The sequence below is a fragment of the Aethalodelphis obliquidens genome, unplaced genomic scaffold (assembly GCF_003676395.1).
Source record: "Aethalodelphis obliquidens isolate GAN/ISIS:26980383/991018 unplaced genomic scaffold, ASM367639v1 scaffold1, whole genome shotgun sequence".
In the NCBI taxonomy this organism is placed as follows: Eukaryota; Metazoa; Chordata; class Mammalia; order Artiodactyla; family Delphinidae; genus Aethalodelphis; species Aethalodelphis obliquidens.
Genome location: NW_020837945.1, coordinates 3,343,739 through 3,364,522, shown reverse-complemented (window position 1 = coordinate 3,364,522; position 20,784 = coordinate 3,343,739). Strand labels below are relative to the sequence as shown.

General features: G+C 52.3%; 1 protein-coding gene across 2 annotated transcripts; it reads right to left on the bottom strand.

Moving 5' to 3' along the window:
• Positions 1-217: 217 nt before the first annotated feature.
• On the bottom strand, positions 218-20,275 carry TMPRSS3 (transmembrane serine protease 3). Of its 2 annotated transcripts, XM_027120396.1 has the most exons (14): positions 20,098-20,253; positions 19,539-19,677; positions 14,512-14,622; positions 13,533-13,649; positions 13,013-13,136; positions 10,138-10,263; positions 8,878-8,921; positions 8,216-8,381; positions 7,296-7,465; positions 5,120-5,215; positions 4,904-4,906; positions 3,869-4,011; positions 3,101-3,253; positions 242-259 (listed from the first exon to the last, which is right to left on the bottom strand). In XM_027120396.1, exons 1-14 carry the CDS (start codon positions 20,098-20,100, stop codon positions 242-244), a joined length of 1,413 nt encoding a protein of 470 aa, XP_026976197.1. In that variant the 5' UTR covers positions 20,101-20,253. The 2 variants fall into 2 exon arrangements, with proteins under 2 accessions (XP_026975418.1, XP_026976197.1); XM_027119617.1 differs by lacking the exon at positions 4,904-4,906 and having other exon boundaries at positions 218-259; positions 20,121-20,275.
• Positions 20,276-20,784: the final 509 nt, after the last annotated feature.

Here is a 20,784-nt window from a genome sequence, read left to right as displayed (position 1 = left end):
AGGAGACTGTAGCACTTCGGAGGCATTCCTGCTTCTGCTCTTAGTGGAGATCAGAAAGGAGGTTCGGGGTCATTTTAGTCCAATGCCCCTCTGGCTTGTTAGAGGCGACAGAAGAAAATTGCCCTAGATGTAGAGGAACGAAAAGATGCTCCTTCTTTTGGCTCTGCTGTTAGAATCCATGGAAGGACAGGGATGTCTCCATCTTGGCCGGAACTCAAGGTGGTAACCTGCCTCTTTCTCTTCAAGTTTTCAGGTCCCTCTAGAAATGAAAACACAGGTATTATCTTTTTCAGCGCTTCAAGGCATCTCTCTAATATTAAGATGGAGTGAGCCCCTGACTGTACCCTGGGTGGAGCGTCAGCTGTTCACGACTGATGGGGACAAAGTTGGCCTCTGCTCCGTGTGGATTCCAGGTAAGTGTGAAATAGCTCCCCTTCCCTGTGCCACACCTCCTACCTGCCACACCCCCGCCGTCTCCGTCATCAACCTGAGACTATTCCATCGTTTCCAGCTCTTAGTATCAGTGTTCCTGTGTCTCTCTTTGAGTTGCAACAATTTCATTTTAAGCGTCGAGCAGAGAGAGAAAACTACTGGATGAAAATGAAGGTGATGCGGCAAGCTTTAGCATCAGCTAAAAACTGGGGTGATTCCCCTCGAGGTGTGAGAGCTATTGGAAGGCCCTCACATCAAGGTTCAAAAGAAACAACTAAAAATGCAGGCCTGGGGCTTCCCTGGTGGCGCAGTGGTTGAGAGGCCGCCTGTCGATGCAGGGGACACAGGTTCATGCCCCGGTCTGGGAAGATCCCACACGCCGCAGAGTGGCTGGGCCCGTGAGCCATGGCCGCTGAGCCTGCGCGTCCGGAGCCTGTGCTCCGCAGCGGGAGAGGCCACAACCGTGAGAGGCCTGCGTACCACAAAAAATAAAAAATAAATAAAAATGCAGGCCCGCTGGAAAACTCTCATGGTAGGGAAGCCTCTTCTGGGTCGTCCCAGAGACGTCTGAAGAGAGGCGTGACTCACACAGGCCTTCGGATGCCAGAGGCTGCCGTGGCTGAGATGCTCTCCCAGGCCTCAGGGGAGCCGTCCACCTACATCCAGAAGAACCTGCTTCTCGAGCTCTGGGAGGAAGAAGAGTCCTTTCTAAAATCCCCCCACGTCCTCAGAGTGTGCCCCGGAGACCCCTGCCTCAGAATCGCCAGGGCGTCCGATCAGACCCTCTGGACCCTCAGCGCTAGCGGGCAGCCAGGAGGAGTGCTCTGCGGCCCCGCTTGGAGGTCCACCACTGAGCTTTGCAGGGTGGGGGGCTGGGCTCACGGAGCTGGTTAGACTCACGCCCTGCCCTTGTTAGCCTCGGCGGGGGGCTTCTGTGGGTCCCCTCACCTCTAATATGGGAATGGTCCTAGGGCCCCACAGCCAGGGTGGTGCTGGGGGGAAATGGGCTGAGAGGTCAGGACCCCTCTGTCCGAACCTCCCAGACTGATTTTGGAACCTGGTCCTCCCCACCAGCTCAGGACTGGGCCGGACTTCTTCAACCCACCCCTGCAGCAAGCCTGGTCCCATGGACCCTCTGAGCCTGGGGGCAGCGTCGTGGAGCTGCACCTCCGAGGCTCCCTGGGCGAATGCGGAGGGTCCTCCACTCCCTGTACCCACGTGATGCCCCACCCCTCGGCCCACATGACCCTCACCCCTCTTAATCCTGCTCACGGGCTGTCTGCAACCACTGCAGCGAGGAGGCTGCTCTTTCAAACGTCTGTTTTCTGAGGGGGTGAGGGATTGGGGCTGAACTGGGAGCTGAAGAGCATTGCACAGCCCTCAGTGCTGGGCCAGGCGGTCAGCTAACAGCAAAATGAGCCCCAGCAGAAGTCCCCGGCAGGCCTGTCTCCTAGCCTTGCCCTGCAGTGGGCTGGCACTATATGCCTGCAGAGGACACACAGCTAGACGACAGCAGGGCTGGAATTCCAGCCAGGCCCGGTCCTGGGGCCTCAGCCCTGCTCGTAGCTCCTGATTTAAGGCAAGTATTCAAGGAGGAAGAAGTGGAAATTAACACCAAGGCACTTGAGGAGTTTGGTCCTTCTTAGCCAAATATTTTAAGTTAAAAGGAGCATTTTAAAGGTCTTGATCTACCAGGACACAAAGCAGATTACTGGTCACTGGGGGCCGGGGGACAGGGAACAGGGAGCGACTGCTTAATGAAGTCTTATTTCCAGAAAATGAAAATATTCTGAAACTAGGTAGAGACGGCAGCAGCCCAACACCGTGAATGGGCTACATGCCCCCAGATTTTCACTTTAGAATGGTCAGTTTCACTCTGTGTAACTTTTACCTCAAAAAAACCCAACGAAAACAACAACAACAAAATACACCAAAAAAAAAAAAGTTCTTTGAAATTGGTCCAAGGCCTGACGTGGGACTCAGAGCCGGTGATCAGGTCCGCAAACATATGCTGCGCGCCCGTGGGGTGGAAGGCCGGGCTGTCCAGGCTCTCGCTCCCTAGGTGGGTGTCTCCCCCTGTCTTCTAAGCCATTGCGCTGGGGCCTGGAGTAGGCTGGGGCATTCCTTGTCCCTGGGCGTCCCATTCTTCCTCCCGCCATCACCAGGGCTCCCCCTGCCAGCCCTGGTCCTGCCAAGCCAGCCTCACTGACCCGTCTCCCTCCTCCAGCACCACCCCCGACCGCCCACAGGGAGGCCCCCCCAAAGCACAGAACCGCCCAGACCCCTCCTGATTGGAGATTCTCCATCCCCCACCTGTCTCCACACCCACACGTGCCCACCTGGCTGGTTCCCGTCCCCCAGGGCTCTTCCTCGGCTGCCCCTCCTTCTTTCCCCAGTTGGTGGAAGCACGTTTCCTTCACGTCCCAGCAACACTCGCCCCGTGTGTGCCCACCCGCCACGCCCACCCCGTCAGGGCCTCGTCTGTGGGATTAGCCCTGCTCAGTCTAACGCCCAGAAGCACGAAGTCACTGCTTGACAAATCGATAACTGATTGGTCACTTCCTGGCTCCGGACAGCAGGACTGGGGTCCCACGGAAGGGATGCCAGAGGTGGACTGACTGACGGGCACCAGCACGAGATTCCAGGGCAGGGGCGGCGCTGCACCTACCTCCATCTGCTCGTGAATCCAGTCCAGGAAGGCGGTGATGCGGGTGTAGACTCCGGGCTTGTTCGCCGCGGCACAGCCAATGCCGAAGCTTGTGGCTCCCACCAACTTCCACACCCTCCTCTCTTGACACACCAGGGGCCCCCCGCTGTCTCCCTGGATGACAAGGAAAGAGCAAAGGGCACACAACAGGCACTGCCATGGTGTGTCCCTTGTCCTGGTGGCAGGATCCCCCCCTTCACTCTATCACAAAATACAGCACGAAGATGGCTCTCCATTCACCCCCCAGTCCTTCTGGAACTGACTTGTACCCCTAATAGTGGGGTCCTTATCCTTTGGGGACGGTCCCCCTCCAGCCGTCTCCCTGCCAGATCTCGGTACCCTGGACCCACGAAGGTCAAGGCAGCTGGGGAAACAGAGGGATGCTCCAGAGGGAGGGTCTGCCTGGCCAGGGGCTTCGGCTGGACCAGGCAGTGTTGGAGTCTCGCCCACTGTAGCTTTGCAGACTGGATTCCCTGGTTCCTACCTGCCCTCTGCCCCTTTGGTCCCTCTGCAAACTCCGAGACCCTTCCCACTGCCCAGCACCCAGGCAGAGGGGAGCGTTGGGTAAACACTGATATCCTGAGCAAACTTCTTCCCACGCCCTGTAAATTTGCTTTTCAGTCAGTCACAGGGACATGCTGGTGGTGGCCTCTCCCGCAGGCTGGGTTGCCCCAGCAGAGCCTCACCTTGCTCACAGCGTGGCCCCCAGGGGTCACCAGGGGCCCCTACCTGGCAGCTGTCCACACCGCCTTTCAGGTAGCCAGCACAGACCATGGAGGGGGAGATGATGCCACCGTACACGTCCCTGTGGTTGCAGATCTTGTTGGAGATCAGAGGCACAGCCGCATGGTTGAGGACCGGGGAGGCATCGCCTGGGTCAGAGCAGGGGGTGGTTCGTGTGGTGCGGGGGCCCCCACCGGGAACTCAGGGGGCCTGCATGCGGGTGGGGAAGCCTGGAGGTGGATGGCCTTAGAGCTCTGCCCCCTGGGGAGTGGGCTGGGGGACCCCGCTGCTTCATGTCAGGGCCACTCACTTCCCTAAGGTCACCAATGTGGGAGGACGGGGGGCAAATGTAGCCAACAGGGTCCCCCCCCCCACACGCCCTGCCAGAGCCTGTCCTGGGCCAAGCACTTGACCTACACCAGTCTGTTTAGTTCCCAGAATAACCCAGATGACAGCAGGGAAACGGAGGCACGCGAAGGTCCCACTCACAGCTTTGGGGTGGAACCTGGGGGTGGTCAGCAGAAACTTGTACTCCCAAAGGCATCCACATCCCAACCCCTGGAACCAGGGACCGTGTCACCTTCTAAAAGGGACTTTGCTGATGTGATAAGACCTTGAGATGGGGACACGATGCCGGGCTCTCTGGGTGGACCTTAAGTGTAATCTAATCACAAGGGTCCTTCAAAGGGTCAGAGAAGGAGATGTAATGATAGGAGAAGCAGAGGTCAGAGGGGAGAGAGATTGGAAGATGCTGTGCTGCTGGCTTGAAGGTGGAGGTGAGGGCAGAAGCAAGAGATGCAGGGGCCCTAGAGGCTGGAACACGCGGGAACGGATCCTCCCCCAGAGCCTCTGGGAGGATCACAGCCCTCCCGACACACTGATTTATGACTTCTGATCCCCGTAACTGTAAGGTAATACACGTGCATTGCTTTAGGCCAGTAAATTTGGGGTCATTTGTTACAGCAGCGACAAGACACTAACACATCTGCGGTGGGTCAGCCTCGCCACCCACCCGAACAGATCGACACCCTCTAACTTCACCTGCTTGTAAACTGTGACCTTCACGTATTACAGGCTCACCACAGGGCACACCCGCCTCCCATTCCTCTCATGTCTCAGCGGCCGGCTGGGGGTCTGCGCTACACCCCGACCGGGACACGTGGGCGGGGACATTACACGGGGAGCCTGGGGAGCAGGCCCACAGCCCTCTCGGCTCTAGGCACCCTGGACTCAGAATCTTGATTTCAGAACACTGACCTCCATCCTCTGTGGCCCCCCAGCCTGACGTCCAGCACATCTTCCCATCAGGAAAGTGCTCTTCGGAGTTGGGCAGACAGACTGGCTGGATCATCTCTGTTTGGAGAGGAAACAAGAGCTTTCAAGCCTGTGGCAGCTGTGGTCTGAGAAAACCGTCTTCTCAGTGCCTACCGCTCCGGCAGCTCAAGCCAGCTCCCAGAGAAAGGCCAGGTCCCTGGTCGTTTGGAAGCTATTTGCTCAGAGTAGGGACCCCTCGCCCACCAGAGCCCTGAAACTTTAAAACAACCCGAGACCGTGGCAACATGAGGGAGTCCAGACCAGGGCTCAGCATATTTTCTATAAAAAGCCAGATAGGGCTTCCCTGGTGGCGCAGTGGTTGAGAGTCCGCCTGCCGATGCAGGGGACGTGGGTTCGTGCCCCGGTCCGGGAAGATCCCACATGCCGCGGAGCGGCTGGGCCCGTGAGCCATGGCCGCTGGGCCTGCGCGTCCGGAGCCTGTGCTCCGCAACGGGAGAGGCCACAACAGTGAGAGGCCCGCGTACTGCAAAAAAAAAAAAAAAGAAAGAAAAAAAAAGCCAAATACTTTATATTTTAGGCTTGGCAGGCCACGTGGTCTCTGTTTCAACCCTCACCTCTGCCACAGTAGCATGAAAGCAGCCACGGGCCGTGGTGAACAAATGGGCCAGGCCGTGGGCCGATAAAACTTTATTTACAAAAGTAGGCAAAGGGTCAGATTCAGCCCATGGGCCATAGCCTGCCTGCTCTTGTTCTAGACCATGGGCACGCTGCTTTATGGACCAGTGTGTGAATATTCCCATCCCTCCTGACATATCTGGAGGCGACGAGCCTGCCTGTCCACGTGGGCTGTGTCACGTAAGCCCTCCACCAAAACTGTCACGGGGCCTTCGTGTGCCCGCGTTCTGGGACACGCTAAGCTTCCGGGGCAGCTAGAGGAGAGGTAGAAGGGGGAAGGGCACTCACTCTAATTTTTGTCAAAGTGCAAGTGTTGGCACCTCAGTTCTTTATAACCAAGGGTCATTAATCATAATTAACAAACCAACACCACCTTTACAATTTCTTTGTTTCTCTAGAAATATTTGTTTCCGAGTGTGATACGTAGAGAATTCTGTGTGCTGTGTGATATACACACTGTTGATTCTGCCAGGTCCAACCTGCTGCTGGTCCTGAGCCAGGATCCTGCTCCGACAAGGGGCCTTGTTTATCATACTCTGCTGCTCTCTGAGCTGCCCTAGTCCTTGGGAAGCAGGAGGGGGCTTTCACTTATTTAGGAGTAAGCTCATATGCTTTGCTGCATCTGCAACACCTCGGAAAGTTCTGTCCTGTGTGGCTTTTCTGGTGTTTTTGAAACCTCCGGGAGTCAGGACTTGACGTTTCTGTGGAGAAACAGAGCCTCTGAACTCAGCAGCTGGTTGGGAGAGAACGTTTCTGAGTATTTCCAGGAGCTGGAGATTCCCAGTGTCTTCTGACTTGGAAAGAAAGGGCTGCGGGGAAGATCCCACCACAAGCAGCTGGCTGGCCTGGGAGGCCCTCTCTTTCTCAGCCAAGATTGAGACACCAGGCAGATGGGTGGGGACCTCACCACAATAAACACGACACAAGAAAAAGCTCTTTGTTCCCATGTGCCCGAGACCCCCTTCTACCACCCACAGGCACCGGGTGGTCTGGCCTGGGGAAGTCCCTTTAATCTCCAGGTGGTACCAGCAGAAAGGAAGTAGCACAAGTGAGGGCCCCCGTGGCCCCAGCCAAGCCAAGTTGACCAAAGTAGAACCACACAGGCTCTGAAGTCAAATAATCATCAGAACCACAGCCCACAGAAGCAGGCCAGGACCTGCACAGTGAACCTGAACAGGGTGACCTTCTGCTAACATTGAAGATGTACGTCTCCTTACGAGGTACGTCTCCTTAAGATGTACGTCTCCTAACACGATGGTCCAAATGACCAGAATGTGACTGAAGATTTCTTATCATACCAAGAAGGGGGAAAATCACAACTTAATACAAAGAGACGGTCAACTGAGGCCAACGCGGGAATGAATCCCGTATTGGAATTATCTGGCAGAGTTTGTAAGGCAGCCTTCATCACCATGCTTCAACAAGCAATTCAAATTCTCTTGAAACAAAGGATAGCAACAAAATGGCAGAGACCCAGACGTACCGTTGAAAGTGACAGGCCCGGCCAGCTTCATGAGGGCGATGTCATTGCCCAACCTCTTTGGCTTGTACTTGCTGTGGTAGATGATTTTTTCCACCAGATGGGAGGGGGCTGGACTGTCCAGCAGAGAAACGAGGCCCACCTGGATGGTCCATGACTTGGGGAGGTAGAGACTAAAATGAGAAAGCCCCAAGCACGTTAACCCACGGACCCCTCAGGTGTCCCGAGAGCCGGTGCCAAGGAGATGCCAGCAGACGTCCCCCCCACCAGGCCCTGCAGAAGCACAGACCCACCCTATGCATTTCCTAGACAGGCCTTGCTCTTTGCACCTCTGGGCATTTGAGAAGTGAGCTGAACTTTGCTCCCTGTGAGAGTCCATCAGGGTCTGTTCTCCATCAGAAACCGAAGTAGAGGGAGGTGGAAATAACGGGGACAATTGCCCCTGTGCTTGGAAGTATTTTCTTTGGTTTTCTTCCAAGCCACCCCCCCTGGAGAGAGACTCAAGGAGGGGTGGCTCTGGGGACACCCCTGCCTACCCTGCACCCTCCCTCTCCCTCTCAGCCACAGCATGGTCCACTGTGATGAGCTACGGGGAGGCCTAGGGCCTTTACGTTGCTGGGTTCCCTCCCGCGAGAGCTTCCTTCCTCTTCCTTCTCTCTTTTCTGTAAGAGCTGCGGGCCAGAGATCCTTAAAATGAGCCCGGGGTCACCAGTCTCACCCAGCTGATGGAGCTGGATCCACAGTGAAGAAGGAAGGTGTCCCGCCCCGGGGACATTACTCTGTGACCATCCGGTCTGTCTTCCTGCTTTCTGGACCTGCCCTGCGGTCGACCACCCAAATCAGCCCTGTCCCAACATGGCCCGGACTGGGATGGGGGTCTGCAGAAGATGAGGACCCCCCGCAAGGAGGTCAGGAGAACTCACTCATAAACACAGTGGGCAGCCGTGACGATCCACACGGGGGTGATGACGGACCCTCCGCACAGGTGGTAGCCCTGGAACTGCAGGCTGGCCTGCCAGGGCCACTGAGCCAGCAAGGACACGTTGCCACCCACGATGCGTGGGCTGGAGCCCGTCCTCAGACCGCAGACTGCAGAGCGAGAGGGAGGGGCAGGGGCGGGAGCTTTGGCAGGAGCACAGGGTGAGGGATGGTGGGGGCAGGTCCCCTGCGGCATGGGACAAGCAGGGTGCTGTACGGGTGCAGTGGGAAAAGCCCGTCAGGACACAGCGCCAGGTACGGCGCCCCCTTGCCAGGAACACAGGGTGCCTGCCCAGGCTGGGGGCGGGCACTAAGCAGCCCGTGCACACTTTTCTGGCAGGAGGGGTGGGGAAGAGAAGGTGACAGAGAGTCAGGCGATTGGAGCCACCACGGAAGGACAGGACACCGTGCGCCGTGGTCCTGTCTGCTGCTGAGAAGTCGCCCAGGGCTCTCTTCACCAACCTGGCAGATGGGGGTCACAGAGTTCCCACCTGGCCCCTGGGAGGAAGGGACTGCCAACAGAGCGGTCCAAGGAGCGGGGAGGGGGGACAGGAGCCTGTGAGCCAGGGCTTCCTTCCGTTTCTCTCTGCGTTGCTGTAACTCTCACCTGAGCACTTCAAGGTAACCACGTAACCCGAGGTGCATCCCTCCCTAAAGTGGAGAAAGAATGCGTTTAATGATAAATACCTGAGGCCTGTGAACTGAACACTTTTTTTTTTTTTAACTTAAATCTTGGGGTAAAAGAAAAATAAACTTTACTCCCCTGCTCTTGAATACAGATTACAATTTAAAAAAACCCCACGAGAGTGAGGTCACACAATTCATTATAAAACACGTGACTACAGTGAGGTATGGTGTGCGTGACCGGGTGTTGAGTATTTCTAGGCTTTGTATAGCTAATGATAAGAAATGTATAATGAGCTATATTATATAAATATACACTGGTGTCATTTGCATGTCAGTTTTGTGGCTCTCCTGCCACAAAGTCCTTGCAGCCTGGGACACATGCATGTCAGAGAAGACCTCCCCCCACCTCCAGAGCCGAGATGTGATTGCCCGGGAAATGACACACACTGTCCCTTGCGTGGGTGGGTGCTCATGTTACAATCCACCCTAGGATCCCTTTGTAGATCCCTTTGTAGATTTCCTGCCTTTAGAGCCCCAGTCCTGTCACATGATCATGCAAGAAAAGGCTAGTGTCACCAGACTGAGGTTTTAGGACCCAAGAGATGAGCTGTCCCTGCAGATTTCCCGTGGGTTCAGGAGCGACTGTCAATTGCACAATAGGCTGACAGGCAGGTGTTTCCTGGAGCAGAGAACACACTCCTCTTGGGGTTTGGTCCAATGAGTCAGGAAGAGCACATGGAACGTGGGTTCAGAAAGCCTGACGTACCTCTGTGCACCAGACAGGTGACCCCTGTAAGCTTCAGGTACCTGACTGTCATTTAAGGATACCTCGTTTTACCTTCCTTATGACTTCTTTGGGGAAACATGTAATACAAATGGTGAACATTATTTTGTAAATAAAGAAGGATACGTTTCTTTCTTAATTTCTTTCTTTCTAATATTTTTTCTCCTCCCTCCCTCCCTCCTTTCCCCTAACACATCAGCAGCGCCCACTGTGTGCACGGTGCAATGCTGCATTTACGACACGCGCATCACGGGACCCCTTTACCATCCTTCCTCCCTCTGTCTGTTGGGCTGTATTTGCCTGGCTTGGGATTAAGTTCTTGTACCCCAGCCTGGTGCGTCCACCCTTCTAACCAAAGTGGCCAAACCCGCACCTTGCACTTGGAGAACACAACCTCATGCACAGGTCCAGCGGATGAGTGGACATAAGTGGACACAGCACCACCTGGCCGCTTACCTCACGTACACCGACTGGTGTAAAGTGGTCACTTTGTCATCTGGCAAGAGGTGATTGATGGAAACGAACTCCTCTCGGAACTGCTCCTCCAGTGAATCCACTCTGATGGTGTCCGAACTCACATAGCTGCAAGCACAATGGAAACACAGACCTGATGTGTGGAATTCACTCTGTAGCAAATCTACCTGGGCTCAAGTCACAAGGATACAGGTATCATACTGGGAGGGGAGTCATTTTGCAGCCCCAAACCGTAAATGGCTTCCTTCTGCCAACTTAGCAAGGTATTCCAGACCTGGAAGAGTCTGGGGCGACCCTCTCCCCACAGCCCATCCACCCACCATGGGCTCCAGCCACATGCGAGGGAGGACCACTTCCTGACGTAGCTGGGGGGACACTCCCTGATGCATTGAGCTGAACTGACCTTTGCTTGGCCTGAAGCGAGCCTCAGAGGGAACAGAACACAGAATTGGGTGGAGTGTTTTCAGGTGAGCACCGAAGTGGGGATGCTGAGCGCCCCAGGTACGATAGGCTGGGGGTGGGGGGGGATGAAAGACTTTCCCAGGCTGCCCAGAGCTGGCAGGGCTCCCGTTACAGAGAGATGAGCACGTAGACGGAGAGATTCGGGGGCACCAGGACAAGCCAGTGTTTAAAGGGTCAGGAGACAGGTCTGGAGAATGATGGAAAAGAGGGAATAATATTTTTCAAATCAGGCATCCAAAGAGTTATGAGATGGGAGGTCGTGGAATGAACAAAAGACAGAGTCGCTGGCTTGCCTCGCTCACGAACTCACCAGCTTATCAAGCATGATTTCATCAGGTGATTGTAAACGCTGGGGGGCGGCGCGGGCAGCGTACGTGGTGTACAAAGTGCAGCCAGGTTTGAGTTTTGAGAAAAATGTAATCTAGGCAGCAGCAATGACCCTTCCAGCCTCCCCAGGTATTGCTCAACCCGCTGATACGTCAGGCACCAGATGAAAGAGCCGGATGTTACCGAGATGGAGATCCTGATACAGGTGGACTGGGCCACCAGTGGGGCGGTGAGGGTGAGGCAAAGGGACCCCAAAGGCTGCACCTGGAGCCCCATAAATTGTCAAAGTCTCAGTGGTAACAACAACCATGACCACAGACTCTTACAGGGCGTCCCTGCGGTCCAGGCCGGCTTCAAAGCCCCAAGATCACTTGACCCTCACAGCGACCCTTTAAAGCTGGTATTATTATTCGCCTTGTTTTTGAGGCCTCAGTCATGTGACGGGGCTGCAGGTGTGCTGGGATTTGGACCCAGGCAATCTGAGTTGCCAGTCTATCTTTTATTCTTTATCACAGACCTCTGACACAGGATGCTATAGAGCAGAGGGGATCAAAGGAGGGCTTTCAAGAGAGAAATAGGAAGAATAAACAAGAAAGGATACAGAAGCAAATCTTAGAACTGAAGAAACAGGGAAGAACAGAGCAAGTTTAGAGGGAAGAAAATGGACAGTGCTGAGGGGACAGACTGGAAAATTGCATACTCCAGACTTGCCCTGAGATGGAACAAGGAAGGAGCCTCTCCGCAGACGGCTGGGGTGCAGAGACGCCTGAGCACTGCCGGGAAGGGTTGGGAGAAGGCGAGAGGGGCTGCTGGGTCCTTCTGCAGGACAGAGGGGAGGCCAAGGATTCAGGGCGGGGAGGTGGTCCAGGAGGGAGAAGCAGGGGAGGCAGATGGGAAGAAGAAGGGACGCCCCCTAGTGAGTCCAAGGAACTACCTCCTATGGAGCAGAAATGCCCAAGGGAAGCTTTCAGCTGTAAGCCGTGGTGGTGGGGTTTGTGTGTGTGTCTGTGTAATTGGCGTGTGTGTGATGTGATGTGTGTGCATGGTGTGTGTGGCGTGTGTGTGTTTGTGGAGTGTGATGTGGGCTGTGTGTGTGTGGTATGTAAACGTCCTCCTTGCCTATGAGGGGTCAAGTCTACATAAGTCCTGAAGGCAATTGTGTGGGTGTTTTTGCTGTTGTCGTTGGGCTTGAAGTGCAGCTGATTTCTGAATCCATGTTGTCACGGGTGAGAAAAAGGCACATCTCAGGGATACAGGCTGGAGGGTGGGTGTCACTGGCTTTGGAGAAGAGTTGAGAATATGATGCCTCAGATTTGCAAGTCAGGGCTCCCTGCTCAGAGCGTGGAGGTTTCAACACCCGTTTCCTTGGGCGCCAACAGGGATGCCCACTTCCCGAGGAGAGTGTGGGTACTCAGAGCCTGCTGGTTTTGAACTCCAAGAGTCCGGCACAAAGAGGAGCAGAAGTGCAGTCCTGGGCACCCGAGGAAGACAGCAGCTACCAGGGGCCCGAAGGAGGGGCCAGGGGAGGGACGGGGCCGCATCAGGGCCAAAATGTGTCTCCCCAGTGCAAAAAGTCACATAAGGAACGCAGAACGTTGAAACATGGAGATTCCACTGCAATAGTTCTCTCTTCTACCTGTTTCTTTCTTCCACCTGTTGCTAATCAACTGTTTTGAATAACTGGACATTCACTAAATTGCTGACTTTTCGAACTTGGCTCCCTGGGGCTCCTTGGGAAGTGGGACCAAGCTGGGTGGTGTCGGGAAGCTGCCCAAAAGCTGTGGCCTGAGGAACTGGGGGCTCAGTCCTCAGCTCTGAAGCTCTCTATTGAATGTTTGCATCTAGGGTCCTGACCTGAGACGCCCCCAAACACGCTAGGTCCCATGTGACCTTGAGCAAGTCACTTAGCATGTTGGGACCTTGGTTTGCACGCCTGTGATGTCAGGCATCGCGGGGTTGCCATGGGGACGTCCAGGTGCCTTGTGCGTGCTCAGCTAAACGGCAGCTGTCTGCCCTCATCGTGATCACTGCTCATGTCCTGCCCACTGCTGGACACTCTCTGAATTACCTTGGAAACCCCAGCTGGGCACAGGCGACAGTAGCGTGGTGACTCTTCCAGTCCTCAGAGCACATGGTCCTCCAGGTGGCAGCCGTGAACACCTGGAGTGCGGCGTTCTGACCGCTCACGCGGACTGACCAATGCACAGGAAGACAGGTCGTTAGTGGCCTGAGGAGCCCTGAGACCCGGCAGAATTTCTCTGCAGCCAGCCTAGACCCTCCCGTGCTGAGTTTGACCTGCCCCTGGTCAGTGCCCCACCCACACAGGGCGGCCACAGTTCTTATCGTTTGTACCGCTGAGCTCTCTTGGAGTTCTCTTCTGCTTGCTTACAGAGTCTCCCCAACCCAATTTTAGCTCCATGTAAGGACCCTCCCTTAATACCCAGCCCAGGGTCTCCTGGGCTGAATGCCAGGTGGATCCCATGACTTAACAAAGACATTGCCTTGGACCCATTTCTCAGATGGGGAAGGTCAGGGTCGGGTTGTACTGACGTCCTCCTGCTTCTGCTTCTGAAAAGGCATGACCTTACCGCATCGGTACTCATCTTCCCCGTCTTTGCAGTCTGACACTCCGTCGCATCTAGCCATCAGCTCAATACACTTAAAAGACGACCGACACCTGTACTTCCCGGAGCAGTCAAAGTGGACTGAGGAGAGGAGGCAGGGGGTCGGGGAAGGGCTGCTTCAGTGCACGGCACTGACAACCGTGCACCTGCCACGCGGCCTTGAGCTTGCCCAAGCGTCATGAAAGCTGCATTGAAACGGCACCACTGCCAGCAGCCTGTTTCCCTCAGCCCAGTTTCTGTTCCAGATTCCAGCGGGTGGGGCAGCTGCACCCCACCGTGTCTCCCTAAGTGACCTCAGGCCACAACTCAAGATGAATTTAGACTCCGGTGGCTCAAGGTCCAGAGAGAAAGTGCATGGCTGTGGCCGACTGGCTAAGCCGGCTGAGCAAGGAGACTTGAGAGAGGACCCCTGGCCCCCACTCTACCTCCTGCCTTCTCTGACCCTGGGCGAGAAGTGAGGGCACTGTGGACCCCAAAGTCGAGCACGTGGAGAGTTAAACTGATCTGAGATCCGCCTATTTGAAGAGTAAATGCGAAATTGTTCCCTATCAGGGACCATTCAAATGACTCTCTTTCTCAAAAGCCACTTGCACCTTATTTGAAACCCAGCTTGGCCTGGCATGAATGGCCTCCTTGTCTCCTCCACCCGCTCCCACCCTCTCCTGCCTGTGGGTTCAGTTTCATCAGCTGCCTTTGGCCACTGTTAACTGGGCAGAGGCTCCTTGGTGACGAAACCTCCACCACAGCCAAAGGCCCCGCTGGGGCCCTGGTCGGCTTCACGATCCTGCCGGCAAATAAAGCTCAAATCAGCAAACCCAGAGGGTGTTTGCCTTAGTAATTAGGGCTGTGTGGCGGGCCCGGGTTGGTGTGAGGGGGGAGCCCGTGAAAGTCTAAACGCCTGAACAGGTATTTGAGAACCTACTAAATAATGGATGGTACTCACTGCCCAGACCAATGGCCAGCGCTAATATCAGTGCAATTATCCCGATGACAATGATGGGAAAGAACTTCAGTGGCAGCAGAGACAGGAACTGGGCAGCCACCGCGTCGGCATCTAGAAACCAAAAAGCGGGGAGAGCAAAAGGCCACGGAACAGCGAATCTGAATGAAATAAAACAAAATTTAGCTCTTCATCCCCTCTGCCCTCAGTGCAGAGAATGTTCCAGCCCAAAGGGAGTTGACTTCGAGAAATGGCCACCTACCCGGGGGCACGTTCTCTAAAAGTTGAGCCCCAAGCTCCCCAACACCAGCCCAGCTCCATCGTCCTCGGTTAGGGGACGGTGTGATGGGTTGAATTGTGTCCCCCAAGAGACACGTTTATGTTCTAACCCTCAGAACCCAGAATATCATCTTATTTGGAAATAGAGTCTTTACAGAGGTGATCAAGTTAAATCAAAGCCATTAATGTGGGCCTTAATCTAAAATGACTGGTGTCCTGATAAACAGGGGAAATTCAGACACAGAGACAGACACACACAGAGGGAAGATGATGTGAAGAGACAGGGGCAGAAGGCCGTGTGAAGAGGAAGACAGAGATGGGGGTGATACATCTATAAGCCAGGGAACCCATGATTTATCAGCAAACCCCAACATCTAAGGTGAGGCAAGGAAGGATTTCCCCTGCAGGTGTCAGAGGGAGCAAGTCCTTGCGGTCACCTTAGTTTCAGACTTCTAGCCTCCAGAGATAATAGATTTCTCCTGTTTTAGGCCACCGAGTTTGTGATGTTTTGGTGGCCCTAGGAAACTAATACGGAGGGGAGGTAGAACCCCAACTCCCAAGGATGTTTTCCTACAGAGGAAGGCAACATGTAAAACCCAAGCAGGGTGCTTTCAGGAGAGAGACAGCTGGGATCTCTGAGAGGGTCACCAGATGATGTGCGGGTCATTCTCCACCAGTCCTGGGCATAGACACCGAGGGCCTTTATTCCAGACCATCTCTTGGAGGATGCTGGCAGAGCAAACAGCTTAGAAGACAGAGATGGTGTCCTTCTCCGGAGCAAGGGACAGGTTATTATTTACATCTGGCTTAGTAAATACCACCTCTTCCTTTGGGACAAAGCTTGTGCAGGTCTGTTTGAAGCCCATTATAAAAGATGTGGCTTCCCTCAGCTCAGGGCTCCTCAGCTGTGGTGCAGACCCGCTGCATGTACAGCGTGCACCTGGGCCGCTCCACGTTGCTGCTGAGGGACGTGGTGGGCAAGCGTGACCTACTCAAACAGGATGCTCGTGCCACCTGTGCTGTGCGTACACGTGTCTGACGGAAGGGCTGTGTCTTCTGCCAGCATCCGTGGGACTGGGGCAGGCTGACTTGTTAGCTTGCAAGTAGGGTAAAGCCCCAGACCCTTCCCAGTTCTTGCCTATAGAACAAGGCTGATTTGGTAGAAAAGAAGATGTGAAGAGTTTAAGATACCCAAAAGTGCAAACCTCTCTGGACAACAGGAGGATTTCCACTGCAACGTTCACTCTCAGGAGAACAGGCCATTTCATGCAAATTATCTCATCAATCCTGAAAATACATCTATGCTGAAGTTGTCCTCTCTTATAATTAGGAAGGTTAGAATGTAGGGAGGGGAGGAAGCTTCCCAGGCCTCACATGACGACACAGGACAGAGACTGCCTTGGCCTGTTTTCCTGCTCTTGGAGACGTTGGGCCGAGAGTCTCCCATGGAAGAGCCAAAAAGAGGCTCCCTGTCTGTCTTTGGAAACCCACAACTTCATCCTCTGGCTATAAAGACTGCGATTATAAAATGGTCAGTACCCTTCCCGGTTGCCCAAAACAGAAGTGAATTAGAAAACAAAAATGGAAAAAAGAAAGCGATGAAATGGGAGAAAAAGGAGAAAAGAGTAAACAAGGAAAACGCAGGAGCAGAAAGGGAAGAATGGGGGGATAGGAGATGCACATCAGACTCTGTGCTGTGAGTGTGGAGCGGGGCAGAGGGACCACCCGCACGGTCCTTGTTTAGCCTTGGATGCAGGAGCAGGCAGCTTGTTCCAGGGTGTGCTCTCAGCACCTAGAATGGCACTAGCCATTCCACGGTCCTCAGTAAATGTTAGTAGATTGAAGGAATGGATGGATGGATGGATGGATGGATGGATGGATGGTTGGTTTGGGGATGGTTTCGGGATAATGAACGTGGTTTTATCTCAAGGCCAGAGACCAGTTCCTTTCAGGATGACCCATTTAGAGTCAGCAAAGCAGACCCCTCCCCTCCACCTCCCCCGCCTCCGGAAGCCTGCCCCAATCAGTCACTCTCCCTACTGAGATGCCGGCTCTCCAGTCACACTTTAAAACTCAGCAGGAACCTCAGAATGACTTCTCATCATTCTAGCTGTTCTGTATCTAAGAGTGAGGTTTAGGAAGTGAGCCCCAGTTGTAGATCCAGAGTGTCCTGCAGTTATAGCGCCTCCTGCAGTCACAGCGCCTTTGTATCCGCTCACATTTGCCACTTTACGGCTCCTCGGCCGCGTGCCCTGTGGTCCCACTGTGGTCCCCCTCCTCCTTGCCCTGTCTTTGAGGTCATGCTTGGAATAAAAAGCAAAAGGTATAGCATCTCTTCAAAGGAGGAATGCAAATGATAAACAAGCACACACACAAAAACCCTTCAACCCCTCTGGAAACGAAAAACACACCACAAATTAGACACAATTACATATCACCTTTGCAATGTATTATTACTACTACTACTACTACTATTTCCACTGCAGTCCAAAGTGAAAGGAAATGGATCTCCACTTAACAGTCCATAAGAGTATAAATTGTGTCAACTTTTTGACAGTCAAATTGGAAATATGTACCAAAAACTAAAAAATGGATAGAATTTTTGACCTATTAATTCCACTTCTAGGAATTTATCCTAAAAAGTCATCATAGATGTACACAAATCTCTATGTAAAGGACACTTAAAGGAGCGACCTTGAAAATATTGATGCACGGACAGATGGAGACAGCCTAAGTGACCAACAAAAGGGAGGTGGTGAAATAACAAATGGCATAGAAATATCTAAAACGATAGAGGACAGGGGTCGGCAACGTGTTTCTGTGAAGGACCCGATCATAAATGTCTTAAACTTTATGGGCCATAAGTGGTCCCGTCACAACTTCTCAACTCTGCAGCTATGGCCTGAAAGCAGCCAGACAAAATGTGGATAAATGGATATGTCTGTGTTCCAATAAAACTTTATTTATAAAAACAGACAGCAGGCCAGATTCGGTCCAGGGGCCATAGTTTGCCAAGCCTTAAAGGCTATTTAATTATTTAATGTCATGGAAAGATGAACATAATATTTTTAAGTTAAAAAAAAAAAGCTTCAAAATCATACAAATAGTACAGGCAGACCTCGTTTTATCACGCTTTGCTGATATTGCAGTTTTCATAAATTGAAGCTTTGTAGCAACACTGTGTAGTCAGGTAAAGGCTAGCATTTTTTAGCGATGAAGTTAATTGTTTAAGTTAAAACGTAATTTTTTAATTAGGGTATGTACATTGTTTGGGGGCATAAGGCTATTGCACACTGAATAGACTATGCTATCGAATAAACTTGACTTTTTGTACGTATGGGGAAACTAAAAAATTAGTGTGACTCATTTTATTGCAGTATTTGCTTATTGCAGTGGTCTGGAACCAAACCCAAAATATCTCTGGGGTCTACCTTCATATTTCACTTCCAAAGAGAAATACAGATATGTTGATAGGAAAAAGGCAAGAAATAAATTATAAAGTGCTAATAGGTTTATCTCTGAGTAAGAGTAAAATTGTGGTTCATCTTAAAAAAACTTTGATTAACTGTATTTTCTAATTTTCTCTCATAAACAATGTATTGGTTTATTTAAAAAGAAAAGTTTAAAAAAGTTTTTATTCCTTCCCATGACTAGGAATTAATCATGAAGAAATGATCAAAACTTAGCAGAAAAGAATATGTATAGTGCTATCATGTTATGATTTATATTATAAAATATTAGAAACAAGTATATGTCAAATGATGACCAAAATGGCTATGTAAATTACACACCTACCTGATCCTATAAAAAAGGGCATTTAGAAAACCAAAAAGCACATGGAAGAACGCCTGTCTGCACCTGCACTGCCTGTGAGTGTATACTTATGGTCAAGGGCATGGAGAGAATAAAGAAAATGTAAAAACTAGCTAAGTTTGGGTGGTTAGGTAACTGCAGGATGTTTTTTCTTCATTTCCACTGATGCTAATTTTTGAAAAGCATTTGTAAGTTGTGTATATTTTCCCTTACTTGAAACCTCTTCTCCCACCTCCCATCGGTCCACATCCGCTGTCCAGGTGGTTTAAAAGGAATCGTTAGTGCGGCCTCCATGCCATGATTTCTGGAACCCTAGCCAGGGGCCCCAGATGTCCCTCTGCCCAGCCCCTGGGCTCAGCCTTCCCGACTGCAGCCAGGACCAGGGAGCCACAGCTTCCTGTGACAAGTCCTGATAGGGTCTTTGCCAGAAAGATCCTATCCAGGCACGAAGGAGTCTGCCATTTCTCCAAGCATTTATGACCCATTTCCAAAACCAACTTTCTTTCCTTCGGTTGCTAGGAGCAACTCCGTCACCTGCTGTTGAATTTTAATCTAGGTATCTGATATCGTTAGGGCAACCGGCTTATTTTAAGTTTTCTGGAAGGGCTGGTGACCACTGATTGTCAGGAATTCCTGGAGGGCTCAGAGATTTCCTGGCCAGGATCTGACCCCTAACTCCCAGGGGCAGTGGGAGCCTCGATTTCTGAAAACCTCCATCCAGAGAATACCAACACCTGTCTCCAGGGAGTTGGAAAGAGGCTAACCAAAGTGACGGCCCCCCTAATGCCCCTTCTCTCCAGGATTCTGCAAACACGAGGAAGCGGCCTGTGGGTGTGAGGGCTCCTGGGGAGATAGTTCTCCAGGGGAACACTCAGCCACATCCATCATCTATATGGGGGAGGGGAAGCGGGGCAGAAATGATACCTGGTGCCACCTACCTGGTGTAACAGGACTTATTTTCAAATCGTCAAGGCCGAAAAGCGATCTGAAGGAGAAGGGGGCTTCGGCAGCAGGCGGGTCATTTTCCCCCATGGTGACTATTTCAGGACCTCGGAGACCAGGCTCTACCTCCACCTCCTTCGCAGGAAAGAATAGAGAGCGTTTGCGTCCCTATTTATAGTTTTAGCATCAAACGAATCTTTGTCGTGTGAAATCTTTGAAGTCTGACAATCCACATAAAGAGCTTTCAGTGCCGATAAATCGAAACTATTTGTCCAGGGAGAACGCATTTTTTTTTTCTGAGCCACAGCAGATAACGCAGAAACGTCTAGAGTGAGCGAAACTACGAATGTAATTCTGCCAAACGTATGACTTTCCCATTATTTGTTCAACCAATCTTCAAATCAATTGAATAGCATGTCTCTAGAGATATGCCCTTTTACCATTTAGAAGTTAGTTACCATTATTTTTCAGAAGATACATTACTTTCAAACTCTTTCCTTCTCTCTTTTGTCCCACTTAAACTTGACCCTTGGCCCGTGCAGGTGATACACCTACCATACTATAAGAAGTCTGGATACTCACATCATGTCCGTGCCCCCAAAATGCAGATAGCACCAAGGAAGGGACGCTCACCCACAGTATTCGGAGCTTCCCGTAAACACAACCTTTTCCTGGCTCGCACAGGCTTGACCTAATTAAGGATGAAAGTATCCTCGCCCTCTGGGTGCCCAGTCCCCCCCCCCCCTTACCTCGCAAAGGGAGGAGTGGCTGGGGACTGCGGGCTCGCCCAAAAGCTACACGGGGGATCTGTTTCCTCCAAGAGAATTCCACCTATCGTGATGCCGGACAGGTCAGAAGCCTTTGGAAGTCATTTCCAATAACTCAAAAGAGGGGCAGAGGGAGCAAAGAAACAGTCCAAATGTTCCCGACTGAATTCCAGCTCACCCTCCGAGGAATCAGGCGAGAGCACCCCAGGAAGTTGCTTCTGCAACGTGCTAACACCTAGACTTTCCAACAGCCATATAAACATGGATACTTAGATCACCCATTGTTATTTTCTCTCCATTTACTTGTAATGTTTGAAATTCAAAAGGGAACTATTAAGCCACTTAAAAGAAACTCTGTCTTCATGCTGTTTCACGTGGCCATGGGAAAATCTAAGCAAGAGTCATGCGCTAAAAATGTTTATTTCATTTCCATTGCGAGAGTAGCTTCAACGAGTAGCTTAGGAAACTAATAATT